The sequence below is a fragment of the Centrocercus urophasianus genome, unplaced genomic scaffold, assembly GCF_019232065.1.
Source record: "Centrocercus urophasianus isolate 14NV4802_14NV808 unplaced genomic scaffold, USGS_Curo_1.0 seq_11, whole genome shotgun sequence".
In the NCBI taxonomy this organism is placed as follows: domain Eukaryota; kingdom Metazoa; phylum Chordata; class Aves; order Galliformes; family Phasianidae; genus Centrocercus; species Centrocercus urophasianus.
The window spans coordinates 10,742,834-10,767,502 of record NW_024884253.1 but is presented as its reverse complement, the minus strand read 5'-3'; the positions used below and the strand labels follow the sequence as shown (position 1 = coordinate 10,767,502).

At 44.9% G+C, this 24,669-nt stretch overlaps 1 protein-coding gene across 1 annotated transcript; it reads right to left on the bottom strand.

Annotated features, from left to right (window-relative positions):
* Positions 1-24,669, bottom strand: FBXO32 (F-box protein 32). The gene is made up of 9 exons (XM_042808580.1): positions 24,507-24,669; positions 20,839-20,951; positions 19,087-19,136; positions 18,294-18,386; positions 11,537-11,630; positions 10,502-10,686; positions 6,904-7,086; positions 5,679-5,822; positions 1-4,977 (listed from the first exon to the last, which is right to left on the bottom strand). The coding sequence occupies exons 1-9, from the start codon at positions 24,620-24,622 to the stop codon at positions 4,888-4,890; spliced, it is 1,068 nt and encodes a 355-aa protein (XP_042664514.1). The 5' UTR covers positions 24,623-24,669; the 3' UTR covers positions 1-4,887.

Genomic DNA, 24,669 nt, shown 5'->3' with positions numbered 1-24,669 from the left:
TGTGGATCACAATTGTTTGAACATTTATTGCAATTCAGTGTCAAAAAATGTTTTACAAAAAAATACGTTACTGTTTGCACAGAACAGCTGTAAAAATCAGTTGAACATGCAAGGGAAGAGGAAAAAAAAGTGTGCAAATTTATATGGAAGGATTTTAACCACACAATAATATTAAACAAAAATCTTACTATACAAGGGATGTCTTTCACTTCATATTATCTCTACTTAGAACTTTAAGGAAAAACAAAACAGAACACACTCTTCCATATATAAGTAGGTACTTATAATTACTGTAGATTAATTCCTAGACGAGCGCATTTGCCATTCAAATTAAAACGCTTCCTTGGTAGCAGAGTGTCAGTACTCTGCACCACTCATGACAGCTAAAGACATGCAAGTTCCACCCTCACTTGCCCTTCCAGGAAGAGAAAAGGCAGTGCTTGGTCAACGGAGGGGAATCCCTCTGGTAGTCATGGTGTTCCTAGAGTAGACACTGCTTATGTCAAGGATGAGATGGATTTGTCCCCCCTAGAGCCAGATCCTGCAAAGCCCATTTGGTACCAGTGGAGGAAGACAGGGAATAAAGATCAGGCACTGGTAAAGAAATTCACACCCCGGCAGCCACGTGCTGCTGGATGTGTGAATGGCTGGTTGAGTCTGCAGAGCCTTTAACTAGCATCATTACAAGCAGCACGAGCAGAACAGCGGTCTGCAGCCTTGTGACTGGCATTCTTCACCAACTCCATCAGCCACGACCTCTGCTGGGTCTGCATTTTGCTAACAGGCCAGCTCAGAAGACTGACATCTTATAATTCAAAGCTATTTCTTCTTGGCAAGGTGCTGCTCTGTGGGGAAGCTGCAAGGGTTTATAAGAAGAACCCCAGAAGAAAATTCTGGTTCACTGTACCGAACAGCAGATAAGAGTGAAACAGCACGTCTGATTTATTAGCTACTTCACAGAATGTGAATTGTTCCTGCTCTAAGTCAAATTTTAGCTGCTAAGAGCCAAGGAATTTTCTGGTCAGGAAAAGCTGGTGTAGTACCTGTGTATGTTCTACCAGGAGAGAGCTTTGCAAGAGTAACTGAAGTCAAACAAACGGGAACACAAACAGTTAAAAACCTGGGGCGAAGGAAAAGGATAGAAAAAGATGCTTCCATATACAGAAAGTGGCAGGGTGCAATTAAATGTTTACGTACAAAGCAGTGTCTTTAGAGCAATACAAGTTTTCCTAATCACTTTACACAAAGCAAAAGGATCTAGAAACTTTCACAATTAAAAAAAAAGAAACCCAAACAATATGAGGAGTTGCACACATTTTAGGATTAAACTTGACCATGCCATAGATAATATAAATGGCTTAAGGTATGTACAGCTGAAATGGTGCCTCTTGAAAAGAAAATCTGAATGCCTGCCCCTTCAGGAAGCCAGAACACAAAGATCTCCCCTGCACAGATCTGTTTTTCCTCTCCATGGTGCCACGGCTCTACACCATTACACTGCTTAACCTCTGAAGATAAAGCATTTTCTTCTGCATACGCTGGGAGCAGAAAAACCCCAAAAAGAGAAAAAGCCTCTTTTCACAGTATAAGAACCAATGCATTTCTAATGGGAACGCAACCAACTTGAAGCTGAGACACTGTTTGAAAAGAACATTCTATTTCCAAAATACAAGTAAAAGCCTGTTTCCTATTCACAATAGCTTTGCCAGAATTGTCCTAAAATAAAAAGGTCCTTTTTGTGTGTGAGAGCAGCCTTACACCATCCTGCCTGGAGACCCGAGCTATCCCAGCTGGTTTTCCTGCCCTGCCATCCTAAGGCAAACAGATGCCTTTGCACTGCCAAAATACTGATCATTTTGTTTAAGCAGTTAGACTAAGGTATTGAATTCCCCACAATACTTCCCCGTACCAGCCACACGATAAACAATGAGTCTCCCAAGGAGATCACGTTCTGATTTGACAGCTGCTGGTGACTGAGGCCATAACTGAACGAGGCACATTCTGCTTCTTATTGTTCAATCAGATTTCTTGTGCTGCACAGTGGTTGAATTGATTTTCTGCTGCTTGGAACACCAACAGCAATATCCCAGGACTTGGGATGAGCAATGTACAAGTTGTATCAAGACTGACCTTCATCACTTTAAGATCTACACAGTGCTAAGAAAAAACACAAACTGAAATTAAATTTCACCAATAGGAGCCTCAGTTGCACATTAAGTTGTTCACTGGGCGGAGGACACAGCATCAACTCTTCACTCAAGACCAGAGAAAGGCTGATAGAGACAACAGGGAGAGCAAAAGTGTTCCTGGACCACAGCTAAAGGCCGGGATTTTCCATCTTGTTGGGCAGGCTGGATTTAAACCTGAGCTTAAAATCCACCCAGTGTAACCCAGATGCTTACAGTTGGTTAAGCATCATCTGATAAGTATGGCCTCAGACTGTACAGAAACCCCCAGCATCTCATGCCAACTCCGTCACAAGAGGTTGGCTTGCTATAGATGGCAGGGGGAGGTCCATAAATCAAACCAAACCACCCCCAGTCCAGAGCAGGTGGAAGGGTCATACATGTCCTCTAAGAAAAAGTAACAGCAAGTGTCTCCAAAGACAGTGTCAGTACGTCATTCACTTGCAAGTTCCTGTCCTTAATGCCCTCTTTCACAAAGCCAGATTTCATCCTCATCAACCCACTGACACCAATATGGGAATGAAAACAGAAACCGGCCTCCCTCACTCATAAGCATCCCCCCAAAACAAACACAAGTTCATTTTCCCCAAGGTAACAGCTTTTAAATCACTTTCAGTTGACATGAACATTATCACCATGCTTATTTTCACCATCAACTGATGGAGAGAGCTTCGAAACAAATATAGTTCCCTATCCCATATTTTCTCCTCATCTCTGATGATGCCAAGCTCTAAGCCACAGCTATGAGCAGCACTGGCTCACAGAACTCTCTAGAAGAGCAAAAATTTGGGCTTGCTGCAGGAAGGCAGGAGAACAGCAGTTTCGTGGCAGCATTTTCCTAGCTTCCTCCTTCCCAGGTTTCCTACCCTCTTCCCCACTGCTCCACCTAGAGGCACCATTTCTTCTCTTTTTGAGTCTCTTCCAGGGTATGCAAAGTGATTTAGTTTGCAAAAATGCAAATATTGACAATTTAAAATATAAACAGCTGCAGAAAAGTGTTAGAAGTCAGTTATAAAAATGTAAAAAAAAAAAAAAAAAAAAAGGAACAGAATATTTAACAGTAATTAACTCAAGTAGTTCTTCCTGAATTGTCCTGAGTACTCCTCTTCCTCACAATTCTTTGTACATGGACACGCAGAACCCACTATTATTTACCCTTCTGAGGTATCCTGCTTACATCACACAACAGAGAAAGTGCTATACAGGAAATCTTCTGGCAAATGGCAAAACTCTCCAATGCAGGTTTTCAAGTTGTTACATACAAGCTGGAATCTTCTAGCTCCACCACAGTGAAAAGTGGAGATCATGTCTGGAGTTTATCGACTTACTCAGTAGGACTGAGAATTTAGCTCTAGAGTAGCATTAAAAGATCCCATGATCAGCACTGGAAGATGAAGGGACTAGACTAGGTCTTCTCCATTTTCCTCAGCACACAGAAGTAACCGAAGATGTTAAATGTCATGCTGGAAATCCCTTGCTTACCTCAGCCTTGACTGCAGTTTTAAGCAAAATGCTGACCAACTCCTGCTTTCTCATCATCCTGAACTCCAATAGTATGAAATGAAGCAGGAAGCTGCTAAGTCTTTCAATGAATAGGAAACCTCATCATTCCACAAGATTCAGTGGCCCTGTTCTCTTTACAAACAACCAGCTCTAAGATGATTTAATTCACTTGACAGCAGTCAGAATATAGAGCAGCATATATCTTGGAAAACAAGGAGGACATGGGCTTGAACCAAGTTCTAACCACATATGGGATTTCATCCAGTGCAATTAACCTAGTGGAGTTGATACGAATTTACCTTGCTAGATTAAAAACTCAATCCTTTGTTTCTCTATAATGGAACTTCCTCCCTTTTGGATAATCTTCATCCTTGTGGCTTCTCTTCCCTTTTACTCAATCTTTCATAAAACCAACAAATTAAAAGAGGACGGAGTAAAGTCTTAGGTATTTATATAGTGCCCATTGTCAAGGCATTCAAGCACTGAGTAGAGCAAGAAAACTAACATAAAGAGGTAAGCATTAATGTGAGAAAAGATGCTTACTGTCACAAACATTTCCCTTTAAATCATTGTACAAAATACAAAAGTTCACATTGTACACTGGACTTTTGTTCGAAAGGTACTCAATTTGTTAGAGGTAGAAAGTGGTATGGTGCGATTCTTTTGTAAGCAGACTAGAGTTCTATGTTAAGTCTTTCAGAATGTCTCTTTTTTTTAAAAAAAAAAAGTATTACTAAACTTGTCACAGGGATATTTTTCATAAATACTTTTAAAACATCATTTATAAATACGCATGCTAAATAAAACCAGATGGAGAAGCAGTCCAACAGTCCTAGCCTCATATTGCTTTCTCTCAATTATTAGAAATGAATCAAAAGAGTTCTCAATGGCTGTGGGGCAAATTCATTTTTAACTTTTAAAAACACAAATGAAGGTTTTGCCCTGTATCTTGTACTCTGATCATAAAAAAAGGGACTTTGTACAACATCTGCATTTATACATCAGTCCTATGGAAGTCTGTATTCCTTAAGTGCTGAGCATCAGTGAGCAATTTCACCTTTCATCTCCGAAAACCTCTTGTTCCTTGACTCAGGAGCTTCACACAAACATGAATATTTACACTATTTACAAACGGAGTGTCCAAGCTCAGTGGCATAAAGTGTCCTGTAAGAATCAATTAAGCTGTGGTGACTCAAGTTCAGAATCTGAACAGGTTGATAAAGTCTTGAGGTGAAAGAGAGGTGGAGCAGGTCTCTGGGTTGTTGGCTGTGCAAGGGTGATCAGTACCCTGGGAAAGGAGAAAACAACTCCATTTAGAGAGATTGCAGAAGGGGTTCCAGAACATCAGCCAGCTTAATGCTGCCACTCTGCCAGATGCCTTGCTTGCAAACAGAGCAGAGCCCAGAATAATATTTCTACTCTTGCCAAACCAGACGGTTCAGAACAGTGCTTCAGATTTTAGGGGCTACTGTCAAATCAAGGGAAATAAAGCCAGCAAAGACCCACCCCACTCTTTCAATCTCTTCTCTGAAGGATCAGAAGCCAGTGATCTGAGGATATGAGGATCTGAGGATAGAGGATATGCTGTGGACATCAATGTAGTGGGAAACAGAATTGTGCTGTGGTCTGTCTGGTAGCCACTAGCTCTCACTCTAGCTAATCCCCCTGCCAAGACCTTCACTCACCTCCATGGAATGAGTGGCAGGAGTCGTGGGCAGCACCAGCATGATTTACTGCAGGTAGCCCTGTACTACATCCATCTGCCTCCCTTTGGGCCTCGATGGCCACAATTTGTTCAATGTAGAGAAAATGGGAAAGTCTGAAGCAAGGCAAAAGGGTCTCAGTAGCTGAGGGAGAACCAAGATATTTCCTGTGCCTGCACACTAGGTTGTGCAGGCAAAGGAACTGCAATTCCTTTAGGCTGCTGCAATCAGAGGAAGCTCTGAGTGCCCCTGTCCCAACCAAGGCAGTCCCACCAACACTTCATACCTTCCAAGAGAGGATGTGGCAGTGCCTGCACAGCTGCAGTGTGTCACCGTACTGCTCCTTCCGTGGGTAACACCTTATGAGCTTGAAGTACATCTTTTTCCAATCCAGCTGTCCCTTGTCAGATAGGATTAGCCGTTTGCGAATCTGGAAAAAAAAAGAGGTGGTAATTGCAGAAGGTGAAAAAACCAAACACATTGTTTTCTCCATTCATGGTGTTCTCCCTTGCATAAATTAAGCACCATCCTTGCTGGTCCCATAACGGTTTCTGTGTAACACCAGGGAAACTCCTGCTCTGAATGCCCAGCTGTAATAAACTTCCTGAGAGCAATGGCCTCAAATAATACCATCAGCAGGGTATAGATTCATTTCATGAATACTACCATATGAAGCCTGGGAGCTATTTCATATTACTTTAGCCACCGACTGGCAGGAGTGCAAGCATAACTGCATTTAACAGTGTCAGACAATCAAGTCTGTGATTTGTCTTATCAGCTTGAGAGAGCTCTAGCTTTCTTCTTGGGTTCATTAGTTGCAGATATGGGATTTGAATGTACTTTTAAACAGAAATGACTTCCCCAGAACAACTTCCAAAGTCAGACCCCACCTCAGCAAATAAAACAAGTCAAGAAAGAAATCTGGCACACAGTCCCTGACATGCAGAGGCCTGGTATAAATGCCCCACACATCCATGCATAAACAGATCGGTGTGAGGGTTTTTTTCCATTAGTTTTTAATTTTAGAAGACCAAGAGATTACCAAAAGGCTGGTTTCCACATACTGTCCTGTCACTCACAAAACAGCTCAGAGGGGATTTCTTGCTCTAAAGGGCAGGAGAGTACAACTCATTGCTCACACACCACATCCACTGAGATTTCTCCAAGAGGGTGTCAGCCCCTGGGACACGGCAGTTAACGCCACAGTTTGGCTGCACGTTTTCACTGCACACGTGGGACAGACACAGCCATGACTTGCAGTTGTTACCACCTGAATTAGGGATGAAGAAGTTCACCCTATGACTAATTCCTCAGGCTCCTATTTCAAGGAATCATTGCTGTGGCATGCAAAACCCTTTGCATAAATCATCTTTATGACCATTCTCATGCCAGCCTGTATTATCGGCTTGCAGCACAGCCCTCAGATCCAACATCTGAGCATCCCATCAACGTGCATTCACTCACTAACAGGTTACAACAGGCAACTGACAGCAATCTGCATCTCCTCATACCTGTCTGTCTGTGAAGTGGTACTGGCAGAGTTTCTTCCACAGCAGCCGGTCTTCACTGAGCACTTGCAGGTCGGGAGCCACTTGACCAAGGCTCACCAGGTCCCTCCCATCACTCAGTCGCTGCATGATGTTCAGTTGTAAACACAATGGCAGGTCTGTGAAGGTAGTTCCTTTGAAGGCAGGCTGAAAAATATAAAATAAAATTGAGTTCAGGCAAGACTAAAACCCAAGTAATTCTACCTTGTAGTAATGTTACTACTTCAAGTATTGCTTTTTATGCAAGAAAAAACTGTTTTGAATGAAGAGACATTTCACCTTCTGCCCCAGAAAAGGATGTGAGATACCTTCAAGGAAGAGTACATATTTATACGTATTACAGTAGTAGGCAGAAACAGAGTTACAGTCTGTGCCTCTTCCTCTCTCATCCCTCTCACACCCACTCTGCCCCCAGAAATGCCACCACCAGCTTCCACAAGAGCAGGACACTGGAGGACACTGGCCACATCACGGTGTCAGGCATGACTATCCACATCTCTGCAAGACAAGAGATGTTGGCATTCATTCTCAGCTTCAGCCTTCTGTCACCCACACTGCTGGGAACCTCATGTACCTCCAGCATGTGTTCTAGTTCATGCCGTCACAAGATCCCACTGTAACCACAGCAGTGGCTGATGAGTACCCACAGCAGGATTTTCCCTGTGTGGACTCCCAAGTCACTGCTGGCAGGGCTCATCTTTCCTCTGTGAACATCTGCAGAACCTGCCTCTTTTCCAGCAGCCACAGTCCTGCAGGCTGCTCAGCCACACCAAAGCACATCCCAAAGAGCCAAAAGCCACCTTCACTTCCAGTCACTTTTGCCTGGTCTGCACAAGGTCTGGGACTATTTTATAAGTCTGCATAGCAGCACGGCTCCAGAACAAACTGGTAACAAAGGATCAGCAGGTCCTGAACTCTGGAGCAAACCAGGCACCCATGGGAGCAAAGCCTCTGCAAAGACCTCAACGTGGGCTCTAGCTGCTCCGAAATCAACCCCAGCCTTAATAAGGCAAACATCAGCTTTGCAGATTGAGCCTCAAAGAAACAATGTTGAAGAGACATGCCAAGTTTATCATTTACCCTGCACAGAGATGCTGCTATTTTTAAGCTGCAGTCGCATCACCCGCCTTGCAATTGGCAGGGCCATTAACTGTTTCAAAAGAGAAGCACGAGGCCAGTCAGCAGCAGGGGAACGCTGCGTGAGGCTGCTATGAATCACATGGTCCCATCTCCAGCCATCTAAAGGCATGTGAGACTTCCTGGGCACAAAGAGTACAACTGCACATAAACAGTTCCCACCTTCCCCTTGGTGCTCAGCCAGTACTGCTTTCTGCTCCTCCCCCAGCCCAGGGGACCTGCAAGGATCAACGACTGAAACAAGACATTTCTGTCCAGCTCCTCCAGATAAGCTGAACTGTCTTGGTCATCTCCAGAGGGTATCTGTTCCATAACCAACGTAACTTTGACAGTGCCACGGTGAATTATTTCACTGATCGACACGAACAGTTGTTCCTCTGTTCACATCCCCCAGCAGCCTCACGCTCTCTACCTTACAGTCATTCTCATCCCCAGATCCCAGCTCCTCTTCTGTTCCTCTCTCAGTAGCTGTCCCTTGAGACAAAAGGACACCTCCCCACTGCTACATGCTGAGGGTTAAACTGCAAGCACACTGCCTGGTTATGTGCAGACACTTGTTGGTGCTTTTGGAAATGAAAGAGGAGGCAGACAGCCAAGCTTCAGCACTCCTGAAGCCGATGAGTCTCTCATTTGCTATGCAGCAGGATCAGTGTCCTTGCCTGGTAATGCACACTGAGGTCATCCTTAGGGGCAGAAGGAATGTGCTGCAGCCTTGGATCACCTCTCACTGATTTCCCCTGCCACACTGTCTGTTGTACGCTCCTGCAGAGAGCCCACACAAGTTCCACTTGGGGCAAACTACACCCAGAGGCTCTTGGTTTAACAAGAGAAACAACAACAACAAAAACAAATAACCAAACTGAGGAACACACATCTTATTTCTGAGGAAGCCAGTGGGACTAAAGCAACTCCATACAGGTTTTCTGAGGCAGAGCCAGAGACTCATCTGCTGCTACTTTTCCCTTAGTACTCCTTTCCAGGACTTTTCAAACATTACTTTCTTTGGAAAAAGAACAGAGATTAGATCAGAGCAGATCGTTATGTTGTCACTTTCTGGACAGGCTTTTTTTTTTTTTTTCTTAAACACAAGCAACTGACTGCAACAGAACTGGGCTTGCTCTTTCTTCCTCACCACTCAGCTGGTTTCATTCTAGCTTGACCTTAAGTCATCTTCCAGTGGTGTGTATTGCTTGGCTTTGCAAGCTCTATCTATTTTACTCTCTAAATCTATTTTACTTACATTTTAGAGAACTATCTGCAAACTTGCACCAAATGTACAGAATAGGCAGCTCCATTCACCAGCAGTATTTTGATGCAGTTTTACTAAGATAGGCCAAGCTCTGAAATGCTTATGTGGGTTTTGAGAGTCAGTGAAGTAGAGAAAAAGCCATACTGTACTCCCACCCAAGTAGAGCAGCAGGAGGTAGGTGCTGATATACAGTGCATCAAGGAAAGCAGATGCCACGAAGGAGCCGAATGCAGCAGTGCCCAGGCACTGAGCAGCTCCCCATAGCAAGGCACCAACAGGGATGGACATGTTCCAGAGCAGAGCTGGGGCAGCCCACCATCACACAAGGCAGTGCTACTTTTGCAGCTCTTCAAGCTCCCTGGGTCCTCCCAGAATTCATTTTCTCCACGTCCTGTGCCTGTATCATTCTTTAACTGAAGGGCTGGAAATTACTTCCTGATGTTCCCAGGGAATACAGTCACATAGAACGATAAAAGCAGGACCTTTGCTCAATCCTTTAAGAACATCCAGTCAACCCATCAGGGAAACAAACTTTTAAAATTCCCTCAGGGCACACTTTGGTATGCCCAAAGAGGAAATTCACCACACAGTTCTCTGGAGAAGGCTTTACAATGAGGTCAGCACAGGAGGAAGCATTTAGCATTTCTGCAGGGTCAGCACCCATTCAAGGTGAAGTGGAACAAGTTCAGATTTGTTTTACACACAAAGTCAGGTTAGAATCTTATCAAGTAATTTCCCCCATCTGCACAGACACTGTTGGAAAACCAGATGTTGTGAAAGCAGGACTTGTCTGGCTGGAACAGTCAGCTCCAGACTACTGGAAGAATCACTGATGTTTTTCAGCCAGGAAGCATGAAGTTATGCAGCTATTTGGAAATTTGCATTTATTTCAGATTAATTTATTTTGGATTAAACAAACCAAAAAGCCTCAACTATCTGATAAATAAGTTTTCAAGGCAATTTCTCAGATTGAGAAAGACTGAGTTCACTTTTCATACTGAGGCCTCATCTCTCAAGACTCTCAGGAGGGCAAGACCATCTTCTGCTCAGCTCAGCTAAAACAGAACCTCACAGCCAAAAAGAAGTACCGTGGGATGCAGCCACCCAAATGAGAGCTACTACACGAGCTTTCATGAAGAAGCTGCATTATTTTTAGCATTCAGGATTCATGCTTACCCTGGTGATTTGAATGTTGTTCAGTTGCTGCTGCCAATGGAGAATAGTCTCCATCCTGTGCACCCACATGTTGATGTTTCCTACAAGGACAGACTTGCCGACCCGTTGAACCAAAGTGCAGAGGGACGTGTAGAGGGTCTGCAGCAATTCCCGTATTAGCCTGATGTTCTGCTGGTCTTCAAGGACTTTTGAAGAAAAGGAATGGTTATAAGTGGAAAGCGGACAAATCTCTTCCTGAATCTGCATGTTTCTAAGGGAAAGTGAGCTCCATATTCACACCAGAGAGTCAGCCTATGATTCTTTTTCAGAGAAAAATGCTTAAACATTAGCTAAGCTCCGCAGGTTAGCAGATGGTAAGATTTTCCTATGATAAGCAGATGAGTTACCTGCCTTTTCTACAGCACTTCCCATTTTCAGGCTCTGGAAATCAATCAGCTTTCCCCTCTAACACGTGTGATGTTATCTGTATGCCTCTTCTCCACTTACCCCAGCTGAGGGGCAGGGAGACAGCTCAGGATATTCTGTTAGAGTGTGTACACACGGAGTGCTCTCCATTCCTTGGGCTCACTCAGAGCTGAAGGACTAGGAAGGGAAGCAGCCCACTTAACTGCAGTCCAGCCCTAAAGGAGTCACAGGGGGTGAGACAGCCCATAAGCTTTACTTTCCCCCAGAGGAGTGGAAGCATTTTGTACAGGAAATTGGAAACGAGAAGCAAAAGAGACCCCCCAGGCTGGGGAGTAGGAACAGTTCTCTCTTCTGCTGTGAGAAATAGGGCTCAGTAGGTAGCAGAAGAGATGGTAGAGGGAGAAGGAAGAATTGCCTCCCAGGTATCTACTAAAATATGGACGTTCATCCCCCCCCTCTCCCCCACTCTGCAGAACTGAGAGAAAGTGGAACTACAGACTACAGAAAGCAGAAATGGTGTCCCCCACTTCCACCACCCTGCACTGCCTATTCTTGAGGATGTGGTTCATGTTTGAGTTAATTTGATGTACTCAACTCCTCCTCCTCCCCCTCAGTGTTTCCATTTCTTACCTTTCTGCACCACTTTTTCCAAAATGTTCATGTAGTTTTTCTGGGCAATGCCACTCAGTGACGTCAGCTGAGACTTTGCTATCAGCTCCAACAGCTGTGGATAAAAATAGAAGTTGCAAGCCTTAGAGAGCAGAGATACCTTTCTAATCTTAACTCCTGGTCACATGACACAGCAAAACAGTCCAGACACTTGTTAGCTGCACAAAGAAAAGGTAGATGGAACAACAGAGCAAACTAACACATAGGGGAAAGAAAACTAGATAAATAACTAAATCCACATCAGAAGGGGGGGGAACGAAAAAAAAAAAAAAAAAAAAAAAAGAGGTCTTTAACAATCTTCAGGAGAAAAACTTGATTTCATGGTTCAGAGATGCAGAGAAACCACAGCAGCTCAGACTGACAGCATCTATTCACACCAAGGAACAATGAATGGTAGACGTCACCGACCTTCAGTGGGGCATAAACAAGCAGTGTCATAAGGGAGCATGACTGAATGCCAGTTTGGATGGGGATATTATTGATGGGGCATTAATAAGAATCAGACTCCTCGATTTACGTCAAACTCCTTGGCTGCATGGCTTTTGTCAGAGTGCTGTCACCACAATGGAAAGGTTAAGAACTGTACTAAAAAACAAAGCACCCCTTCCCAAACAAACCCTTATTCCCTCAAGATTTCCTCCTGTCCATGCAGCTTTTGCAGCCGCAACAATACCAAGTCATTCATCTCTCACTGTTTGTCCTGTTTACTCATTAGCCTCCTCTAATGAGAAAACTCACTTTTACTTTCGATTGCCATTTCCCATCACAGAGTGCCTGCCTTGTACACAGGCAGGATGCTGGATTTGGGTTGCAGTTGCTAAAGGAGCCATCTCCCACGGCAAAAATGCCCTCTCCTCCCTGGGCTCTGCTGGCACAAGAGCAGCCTGCAGTCATATTCTGCAGAACATGTGGTCTGTGATCTCCCAAGCTTTCCTCCCCCCCAGCATTATATAAATACACAGACTGTCCACACGGCATTCCATTTGTTTTGGATGTACACAGCCTTCTGTTTCAATTTAGAAGGGAAAGGAAAAACCTTTTATGCTACAAATCAATCAACACGTTACCGCATGACTAGCTTATTAATTCTTTATTATCTGGAGCTACAGTGTCCTATTGCTGGCACCACAGAGAGTACAGAGAAGGTGCAACTACTTGTGTCAAGTAACCAAGATGTTTTATGATAAGACTTGATAAGTGAGGAGCTGAACTGTTTGCCCTGTTATAAGAATGACAGGAATGCACCCATAAAGTTACCCACAGCTTGCCACAGAGCAGCACGCTCTGGGAGAGCAATTATTTCAGCCATTCACCCATTCTGCTCCTCTCAGGCACACGTCTGCCAGTTTGGAGCAGTTGATCTATTCTTCCATTTAATTTCCAGGCCGACACCATCATCAGGTGGCTTTGAGTTTACGTTCTATTAATATCTTGCACCTCACATGACTGAAAGAAAACAAAACAGAAAAAGACCTGCACAGACTTGAGAAGGGCAAGCTGCCTGCTCTCCTGGCTCATTTTGGAGAAGCGAGATGTAGGAGTGCTGGGTAGCGTTTAGTGCACACAGCAAGAAGAGCCACGGACATCCCTCAGCAAAACTGAGACCTCAAAGACCTGATACTCTTAAATTAAAACATGCCAGGCTGCAAGACGACGGCAAAATCTTAGAGATCTTTCCCTAATTTCTTCATGTACCAAAGGAAGTAGAAAAAAAAAAACAGCGTTCCCAAATGAGCCTGCAGTACTCTGCTTACACTAACCCAGTAAGCCTTCAGGCCTGTGATTCTAACGATCAACTTGCCAGACTCCATCTGTACATTAGCCACACATGCACCCAGATCAGCTCTTCTGTGCACAAACAACTGCTGCCTCCAGATTGCACTGTTCGGGAACTGGCACACAGACAGCTTCCTCCAGGCTGGGCGTTAGCGATGTGCCCGTTGCTGAGCACACTAAAATATCCCCAGCGATAAGTATCACGTAATGCAATACTGTGAGAGCTCAAAGCCAGGGCCATTCTTTAGGAAGAACAAAGATAAAAATCTCGGTTCCCTGAAGAACACTAAATTGGCACAAAATTAAGCTAGCCAAACAAATACAAATTTGCCTTGTCTGCATTTATCAAGGTTCAATTTCTGTTCAGTGAACCAGTTACAATGTCATGTGTCACTTTCCTCCCCCTGCAGCAATAAACACAGGATGAAATTCCATATGAAAACTATGTTGTGAATGCTTCTAGGACTACTCTACTCCCCCAGGAACACTGGCTGAAGCAACTGATCGGCCTTCCAAACCAAAAGACATTTTTATTCCTGTCTTCATATAATACATGTAAAGTAGGTAAGTGATAGGGTTGAATGAGGCTCGGAACCATCCGTGTCCCACAGACTCCAGTGCAATGAGGATCTTGTAGGGCTGGCATAAACCCAACCAAACTCAGTTTCATTTTATATACTGACAAATTTGAGTCTACAGCATGATACAAATCAACAATGTCACTTGCATAACGCAGACTAAAAGCAGACCGATGAATTCAGATTAATGCCGAGTAGAGTAAAAAAGCTGGAAAGCTGCTAGCATGTGTTGTGATGCATGGAGCACTAAGCCCAGTCCATGCTCAGCTGAGACAGACAGATGGTAGGGGAGAGTGCAAAGGGAAAGGTTAAACGCAATTTTTAAAAGCCTGCTTTTCTAAAGCCAAGTAATTGCATTCCAGCTGACTTTCATTGGAGCTGGGAATCTGTAGCACCTCCTGAAAACAGAGCCTTAGATCCCAGTTCACCCTTTCCGATTTTCTGAAGTTGAAAAAAAGTGACCTGGTAGCTTCTATAGAAATCCTGGCCTGTTGTGAATTGCTCTCAGGGATCTGCAACAGCCAAGAAGAGGCGAGAGATGCAGTGGGTTATTCCAGAACATCTGGCAAACTGGCAGGAAGCAGCAGCTTCTACAGCTGAGTGAAAACCTGCTCGCTTCCCCACACGGACAGGATGAAGTTCCTGCACAGGATGAAGTTCCTGCACAAATGCCACTGGCAGCAGCATTTCCACTGGAGCCAGAAGGGCATCAGCAGGCCTGCACTGCACTGAGGAGCATAGAATCTCACCTCAAAAAGCACAATGCTTTGTAACAGTTAAATCACACGCCTCAAGTTCCTCAAGTGTAAGTCCACATCTGAGTGCCCCAAACTGCCCAAGCTAAGAAGGAATGCATCCCACAGCAATCCCCCAACAGCTCAGGGCTGGGGAGCTGGCTCCTCATGTTGGAACTGCGTGGAGAAACTTACTGCAATGAAAGTTTCCCCCTCATTCTTGCAGCCCTTCACTTTTCGTGGCTGAAATGTCACATTAGCTGTGAGCTGGAAGGTAAAGCAACAGCAGGGTGAGTTATAATGATCTACAGTGCAGGTGCTGACAGATCTCCATGAGGCAGCATTGAGCTGATACTCTTTCAGTGCAGCACAAATCCAGGACTCCTGGAGCTAAGCACTATAAAAACTGAAGAAATAAATTTTAGAGACTACTTTAGCAGGCTGCACGCTGTCTAGATCATGCTATGCCAGAAAAGCTCTACCATGCAGTTTACCCTGACCTAAGTTTTTATGATCAGAAACAGCACCTTCCCTTGAGACATCGCCACACACCCATCATATGACAAACCTTTCTGAAGGAAGCAGCCTGCAAAACGTCACTGTCATCTGAACAACGTGTTCCCAAAGGAGAACCAACAGCTTCTGGGCTGCTGGCACTTTTCTCTCTGCTTGTATTGCATATGCTTACAGGAACACTTTCAGTCTTTGTTAATTTTTTAAGAACAGAGAAACCAAGACTGCTTCAAGACAAAGCACAGTGTGGGTCCTCTGGATCAAAGAACCTTCCTTACTGGCTCTAAAAAGGGAATATTTTCCTTGTAAGGCGTAGGTAGATGCTATATAGCTCAAGCTGTCAGCCAGGACCTGGTCATGGCAGCAATACCTACGCTCAGCACTTCCAGCGCTGTATCAGCACTGTCAAGATGAGAATGACGTTGGAAGAAATGTCTTCTTCAGTTACATGAACTCAGTGGCCACAGCTGATAATATACAATTATGAAAAAAATATTTGCTGTGCATTTTGATGCCCATGCTTCCACCTCACCTGGAGGTACCCATTTTGTAACAGATCACCTAACATAGAATTAGGAACTCTAAAAACTTAGTGTGGGAATATCTTAAGCAACAGGCATTTTTGTACAACAACAAAAATCAGCACCAAAACACTGCAGCACTTACATTTGGAGATATTTGTAGACAAGTGCTTTGAAAAAGGCAAGGGCAGGTTGATGCTCAGGCCTGAAAGGCCACTTTGTTATCAGCAGCAATGCAGCTTATCTACAGAGAAAGTTTGGAGGAGCCAGCAGATCTCAAGTCTGTAGCTGTTTACTTTCCCTCCTTCTCTGTGGACATCTTTACACTCTTCCCAAGCCTCCATCTCAACTCTCCTGCTTGGAAAGCATTTATTTGATGAAGTAAATACTGTGACAATGATCAGACACCCTGAGCAATGGGTGGAGCTAAAGAGAACAAGGAGAGGGAGGGAAGGGAAAAAAGTTTGCCTGCCAATACTCATTTTCCACGTGACAGATTGTTCATCTGTGTACTCTCAGAGGCCTGCAATTTGCTAAGGACCCACATCTAGGCAGAGCTTTTCATGAGCAGATTGGGCACAAAAGGCATTTTATAAGCTACTGTCCACTACAGACTTGGCCAATGCAATCCCTCACTTGAGAAGTCAGTTTTACATTTGACCAATGGTACCAGCTTCAGGTTTTTTTTTTTTTTTTTAAATCAGCCAAACTACAAGTCAACATCAATTAGAAAGCTTCATACTTCTCAGTAGAGGTGCATCCTTAAAACCACTTAGTTTTAAAAGCTCAGAGAGGTTAATTTGTAGAAACAAGAATAAATACTGACTTCCATATAGAACACTACTAGATTGGACACACAGCAGGTCTGGTATGCTTTTATGAAGGCATCCTCAAAGCAAAAATAAAGGTCAGCCTGAGTGTCCCATCAGACTGCAACTTCAATGAAATTTGAGTTTAAAATATTTAATGGGCCTCCTGCCCAGTGGTTGCAGGCTTGTGTGAAATCATTGTCATATTGGGCTACACAGTAGAACCCCAACCCAAAGCTGGACTTGGAAATATCAAAAGTTGAAAGGGATTCATAAGAATCACTGACTCCAATTCCTTAGTAGTGATCTCTGTGGAGTTTTTCATAGTCATGAGGTACAAAATCTGCCAAAGTGATCCTTGGAGTACCAAATACTTGCTAAAGGAGGAACAATAAAACTTGTGGGTTACTGCCTTGGCACAAATTGTTTCTTCCAAATAACTGCCCTGAAGTTGACATGGTGGCATATTTATCCAATAGCAGAAAACAGAGGGCATCTGTTCTGGCAGACACCTTCTCTGTGCAACCAGGAAAACAAGTTGTCCCAGGACAGCAGAACTAAGAAAGCCCGAATTTCTATGAACTTGTCTCCTGCTTTGCCTCTTCTGTGATCCCCACCACCACCTCTATGACACTTTGCCTGACCAATCACCCTTGTCCTGCATGGTGGGTGAGTAATCACTTCCCAATGCCAATGCTCCTCCCAGGGTGACCGGGCTTTTCAAGGGCTCCCAGTCACCTACACAACAGGTGAACCTGCTTCCTTACTGACTTCTTATGACACTTGACTCAAAAGGAAAGCAATACCACTGATGCTTGCTTCATAACCTAAAACCTAGACAGCTGGTGTCTCACCAGTGATTAACGGCTGATGAAATGTGAAAAGGAGCTGTTTATAAACAGCCTCAGGCTAATAACAGCTTTTTTTTTTTTTTAAGCTTATTGAATTCCAAGCCTTGACAAGCATTCAGAAATTTGAGATCAATTTGCAGATCACATGTGCATAAACAGTCTGCAGACCCTGGGATAGCAGATACCCCAGAACATCACCGCTTCTTGGTCACCTGAGGGAAATGAGAAGCCCTGATCCATTACACAAAGCCAGCAGCACATAGGGAACCTGGGACCAATGACTCCTACCAAAAAGCATAGGGGCAAATGAAATGCTTCACCCACTAAAACTGCCGCCAGTCACACAAGATTAAGGGCATCCACGATCCTTGGCAGACAAGTTCAGATCAAGGACTCGAAGAGGTTCATCCCATTTTCTCATTCCCAAAACACTCAGCTCCCTAAAGTCTCTCCCTTATCACTTCACAGGAGGCAAACCCTCCAGCACTGATGCTTGCAGCTATTTTAGCCCCTTGCGTAAAAAGATGCCCCCACTTCTTCATGGCTCATGCTGAGCCCATGCTCCTTCTGGGGTTATAGCAACATTTAGAAGCAGAGCTTAAAACTCAGGAATTAGAAGCAATAGTTTTTCTGGCTGTCCAACATGATTTCCACACAGCTGAAATTACGTATTAACCAAAATTCTCAACTGTTCATCACAACCTAACTAAAAATAGAGTAGGAGCACTAGGATAAGGACAGCCCATCAACACTATCATCACTATCCTTCTCCATCTTAAAAGATCTTACAGTAGGTTTTGGGGCTTATCCACACAATGTCTTCTCAATCACTTCACACAGCAAAGCCCAACATCCCCTACTCACCCATCACCGAACTGGCACTCAGTTCAGAAGCCCCACCACCAACACGGAGATAAGCCCTGGCCTCGCACTCACCCTTACAACATAATTGAATCGCCGGGAGTCCAGGATAGCACTGGAGAAGTCAAGTCTGTTGAAGGCTTCTCCCAAGGTGCAGTAACCATGGCGCTAAGGAAAAAAAACAGTCTGGGTCATGTTTTGACAGACAAGAATCCAGACAGCACCAGGAAGATGTGACCCAGAGCAACTTGATTTAGCAAGATCATGGGTACAAACCATGGGACTTGCTCACAAGCAGAGGCGGCAGGCCCATCTCCTGTGGAGCTGTACTTACTGACGTCAAGAGTGGGCATGGTTCAACATAGGTTGTGGCATTTTCCCAAAACTGACTCAAGCTCTATTTGTGACCTTAGATAGCTCAGTTCCATTTCTCCAGAATTTACAAGGGAGAACAATTCTGACATTCCTAGGGCTCAACATATAGCACAAGTTTACAGAGGGTGGTTGCATACAGCCACTTCCTTCCATGAGCCCAAAGCAAGCCGTTGTGATGAATTCCAATGATTTTCCATATTAGGACTGAACTGGGTGAAAGCCAAGAACAGTATTATGGCTGGGTCTGCAAATGGCTTTTCTTTCAAACCAAGGGAAGCAAACAAGTCATATTTTAAACACCCGTACAGAGTCTTGCACAGCGAGCCCTGGCTCCCTGATTGGGGTTTAAAATCATTACTGAAATTCCAACCACAAGCCAGATCGTTCACTTATCTCTTAATAGTTTCTGCTGATTTATATCAGCACACTATCTTCCACTGTGTGGAAAAAACAGCATGAAAAAGGAACAAATACGAACTACAGAGGCACTCACCTCTTTTGTGCTCCCCTTGTGAACATAGATCCACTTTTCTTGATGAAAATCTGTTTAGACAAAGACATTTTGCTCAGTTAATCTTCCACTCTACAGCAGGCTGGATCTCTGTTCTGCTAACAACACTTGCTGCCCTTTTATCACAAATCAAGTTATTTTGTATTTATACCACTGAACTTGAAACCAAAACTTGCTGAGATGCTTTGTTTCCAAAGCCCTTCATTTGAGACAACATCCCTGATCCTTAAAAAGGGGTTATGTTTCAGTGACGCAGCCAAAGACTGTAAATGTTTAATCTGCCAGTCACAGATATACCATAGCACCTCCTCTTCTTTGGTACCAAACAGTAATCATGGCTGACAGCCAGGTTTTGTTATTGATTTTATTAACTATTTATTACCTTGGATACAGGCTTGGGATTGAATGTCAAATCTGAAGTTGAGCAAAAATGTCATGAGACACCAGGCATGTGGGAGAGAGCTTTCGGCAGTGAGGTCAGACTGAGAGGAACATACTTTGCTTGTGGCTAACTTGCTAAAAGAGAAAAACCTCTTTGGGTCCAAAATTTTCCTACTTCTAATTGTGCCTCCCTTCCTTCAAAAGGAGGAATTGCCCCCAAAATAACTTTCCTATATCCACCACAAGCTGTTACTCGTTTGCAGAGAAATTCTTTCTGTGACAGCAGTTGCACCACTCAGTCCTTTCCCCACCCCATTCTTAAACAGGCTCTTAGCCCTTTTTTTTTTTTTTTTTTTTTTTTTTTTAAAAAACCACACACTAGCAATTCAGCTGCATAAATCAGAAATCCTCTCCATCCTGCAAAACTTTCCCTTCAAGGATTCCAGGAGAACAATGTCTCATTCCCCACCTAAGGGCACAGGGATGTAAGTCTGTAGTACTAAGATTCCAGGTACAAAGCCAGCCTCAGCAACAGGCACGCAGATCCTGAATCAGGCCCTTCTTAAATGAGTAGGTCACAACAGAATTCAGCCAATGGTTACATTTGTTTATTCACAGAAAACTGAATGCACAGAGGGGCCAGATTTTGGCATGTTTCTGAAATCCTGGGGGATGCATAGTGAGCTAATACTAGTGTGGGAATGGTAACTCGTTTCCTCTGTGTATGTTTACATTTGCAGCCTTTGCTAACTCTAGTACCTATCTTGCAATCAGACAAATGCAGACCTTGCTGTCCCCACAGCATCCCCACATCCTCCCCAAGGATGACATCTGAGACCTCTACTGCTCAATGCATGCACAAAAAGATTTCAAGCCTCTCATTGTTTTGAGCAAGCTGAAGTCTTATATCATTTTTTTCATGCACTCCATGCAAAGAGATATATCAAAGCACACATTCAGGCTTATAGCCTCCAGTAACATAGATTAGTACTCAACATGCATACGGAAAGGAGAATAAATTTAGTCTGTTGTGCACAAGAAAGTCTGCAGGGGGAAAAAAGCTGGAACTGGTTCATTTGAATGTACCATAGGAAAAAATTACCCTCCTGACAAATACAAGTGACAAAAACTTGAACACAACAAGCATAACTCCTCAGAGCAGGGATTACTAACAGAAGCATAAATCTTCACATTAAACTGAATCCAAGTTCTCTTCTTAGGTCAAACACGGGCGCAAAGCCCTTTAAGATAGTTTGGAAGACTTAAGCACTGCACAGAAAAAAATGGCTCTGAAGCATTTTCCATTCTCTTCCTGAAAAAAAGTTTTATTAAAAAAATGCCCAGACATCTTACACTGAATCTTGGCTTTGTTATTCAGTAGGTCTTTTTTCCTCTTCTTGGCAGCAACATCATAGTTAAGGCTGTTGAAGAGATTCTCTTTGTTGTGATCTTCCTTCTTACAAAAGCTGTGAATGACACAAAGCAAGGATTCTGTTTATTTCTGCAGTGTGCTGAATGTTAGCTTTCCTTTAAGGCAAGAATACACAGGTTTTCATTACAAGCTCTAATGCTACTGCTTTATATGCTGTTTTACACATAGGTTTTTGCATTCAACAGTATTATTGTTGACAATCTTCAGTGCCCCATCTAGTACTGGAGAAGATGAATGTAACAGACAGGAGTAGGGAGTGCACAGTAGTATTGGGATGCTGCTGGGTAGTATCCTTTTCACCCTTCAAACTGTTTTATGCTTAATAGAGCTTTCTACTGTAGGTGGTAGATCCCTACAAGACAGACTTCTATACAAGCACATTTATTCATCTGGAATATACACATGAAATATTTACTAACAAAGTCTCATTTTATTTTCAAGCTTGCACAACAGTTCAGCCAAAACCCAGACCTGACTGGTGGTTTCCCACGTAGCAGTGTCTGTACAAATGAACAGCTAGGATCTCACACCCAATACTGTCCATCTTCGGTATTTGCTGAAGCTCTGCTTTAACTATATGATTAGCAAAGTGAGCTATAACCCCTTATTTTCTTCAGGCAATGAAAGACCAGAGACTGTCTGCATCGAGGTCATCGCATTCTGCAGACCTGCAAATCAGTAGATCCATGCAGCAGTGTGAAACTGAGAAGCCCTTGGGCAGCTGCAGTACTGAGCCAGAACTGAAAGAGCTGACAACGCTGCTCTAGCAGCATGCAAAGGATGGGAGATGGCTGCCTGCAGGCCTAAACCCAAAAGAGAAGGGTCTCTGAGGCAGCACCAGCCTGAGACTTCCCTGGAGGTCTGGGGGATGCTGCAACCTGTGCTTCTGTGCTGCTCACAGCACAGTGTGAGCTTCCTGTGCAGCAGCTGCAGGGACCCAGTGCTGCTTCCTCTGCAGATGTCATTTACATTTTCAGCTCTGAAATTGTTGTGAGCACCACAGACTCGCTCACACCTGATAGCTACTCAGCACAGGCTCCTGCAAAGCAACAAAACCTGAAGACTAAAGCTCCTTGCTTCCCTTCACTGCTTGGTCTGATTGCCAACCCAAGCCCACAGCTGCACCACCAGCACACACAGCAGAGAAGTGACCAAGGCTAATTGTTGGTTCCCAGAGTCAGAACAATCTAGATGTGAGAACAGAAGACCTGACTGCTCATTTCCCCAACCTGTGCTGCTTCACATTTGGGGACCAAAAGCAGACAACACAACAGACAAAGAAGCTTTGAGATGTTCAAACTCCTATTTTACCTAAGTTGCACAAAATAAGCAGTGGGCCAGATGGACATCCTCAATGCAGCTGTAGAACTTTGCAGCCTAAAAGCACAAGAGGTGCTTTAAATTCTGCACATCAACAGCACACCCTTGACTGTTGACTTCCTACCGAATGACTGTAATCTGAAACCTTTGTAACAGCAGTGGATGAATTCCAGCACAGGAGAAAAATTATTCCCTTGTTTATGTATTGCCAGATTTTCAAATGGTTTTCTAAGACATCTTGACATGCTGAACAGTTGGGAATCAGGACCTGACGCTGCCAGGCCTGGTATGTCATCTCTGCGCTTCTTAATGTGAAAAAAAAAAAAGAAGTATGAACCCACACCAAACCTCAATATTCCCAATTCAATAGCCACTGCCAGGCAGGCATACTTCTACCACTTACAAAATAGAAGCTTTGAATACTAAGCTTGATTTAGAGTTTGTATAGAAGGAAGAAAGAGATAAAGAATCACCACATAACCTCCTTGCACAACAGGATGTCATCTGTCTCACAGCAATCCCTGTTTGCTCCAAGCCACACCATCATGCACATTCCTCCTCCACCTCTCAGACCTGTGCCAACAAACACAGATCTCACCAGGCTCTGCTGGCAGCAAGATGGAACTCTGCATGAGGAGTTTGGTTTTGACAGGACCAATCTGGCCAGACTGCTCCACATCCATACTGCAAAGACTTCCCGCTGCAGCTTTACAGCGCTTCACCACCTCTGGATTTTTGGTTGTTTTGCAGTCAGATTAATTGTGGTTCTCATGAACCGGGGAAGATTTATGGCTTCAGACACATCGCACTTCCCCAGCTCGAGAACCAGGAAGCCTAAGGACATGTCTGCTTCTGGAGAAGGACAGAGGGATATCTCCAGAGCTTCCCAGCAAAGGTGGCAGCAAGCCAGGAGATTTTCAGGGACACTCCTTAAGGGCACATTCCCGAGGCCACAAGGCAGTGATTGCTTTGACATTTTCTTCACTACAAGCAGCATCAGGAATAAAAGGCTGCCACTGCCCAGCCTATTTCTAAAATACAGCATACCACTGAACAGCCACCCCCATCCTCACAGTGGCATTACAGAGAGCTTCACAGCTCTACTTCTGTAGGAGGCAAGCTCCGGGTGAAGGCACAGCACAGCTCATGCAGGTATAGCATCAGGGAACTGCGCCACTCTCCTACACAACAGGCCCTGCTAATCCCCTCGCCCCCAGCATCAGCGCAGGCCAAACTGTGCTTTATGGATTTATTTACCACAATATAGACGCTGGCTGATGACTCATAGGTGATTTGCAGCACAGCATCATGTGATGAGCTCAAAAGCTTTGTGCTTCCAGCAGGGTTTTAAGATACGTACACAAGGGGGAGGAAGCGCTGGAAGCTCCAGGTGGGACTCAGCTGAGCCTCCACCCCAGGCTCAGCCCAGCTCTACGGGATTAAATTCGGCCACAGGTCATCAGCCTTAACCCTGACCACTGGAATCAGGGAAGGATCTGGGACTGTAACACCCTGACCTAACCTTCCTAGGGAAGGTTAGGAGCAGCACCCTGCCCACCACCCATGGGGAAAAAAGATACCGAAAGAGAGGCAGGCAACCCCTCCAGCACTGTTGCACCATCCCACATCACTGCTGCTTTGCATGGGGTCATACCACCCCTAAGACAGGTCACCGCAGGCTGCGGGAGAGCCCGGAGAATTTTTGAAGGGGGTGAAGGGGTGCGGACAGGGGTCTTGTCAAGTGGAGGAGACGTTCCATATCAAAAAGCTGGGTGCGCACTGCTTTATTTTATAGCCCGCACACCACGGGGTGCCGTTCCGAGCTCCGCGTGGGGGTCAGCGGGCTCCTTTCAGCCCGCCCGCGTTCAGAACGACCACAGCCCAGCAGTGAGACAAAACCGCCCCCCCCCGCGCCTCCTGTCCCTGATCCCAGACGGCTGCCTGCAGCCGGGTCAGAGCGCGGGGAGACTTAAGAGGACATTTTTTCTCTCCCTAAACGTGACGGGAGAAGGACTCGCTCCCGTATATCTCCTGCTTTTCTGTCGCAGACACCGCTCCCCCCACCCCCCCCCCCCCCCCCCCCCCATCTCAAAGCCACCGTCCATCTTAGCGCCGTCGCCCCCCGCCCCGTCCCCCCAAGGGCCGTAATGGCAGCGCGGCACCCCGCACTACGGCGCCCCCTTGCGACGCACAGCGCTCCACGAGCCGAGACACGGAGAAACCGCACCGGGACCGGGCCCTAGCACCGGCACCGCGCCGCCGCCGCTACCTGCTGAGGTCGCCGACGAAACCGCCGCTCTTCTCATCGAGGAAGCGCGTCCAACCGTCGGCTGTCTTCACCCAGCTCTGCCCAGGGGAGCGCCAGTCCTGCCCGAGGAACGGCATGGCGGCGGCGGGCTAGGAGCGGTACTAAAACGGCGGAGCGGACCGGT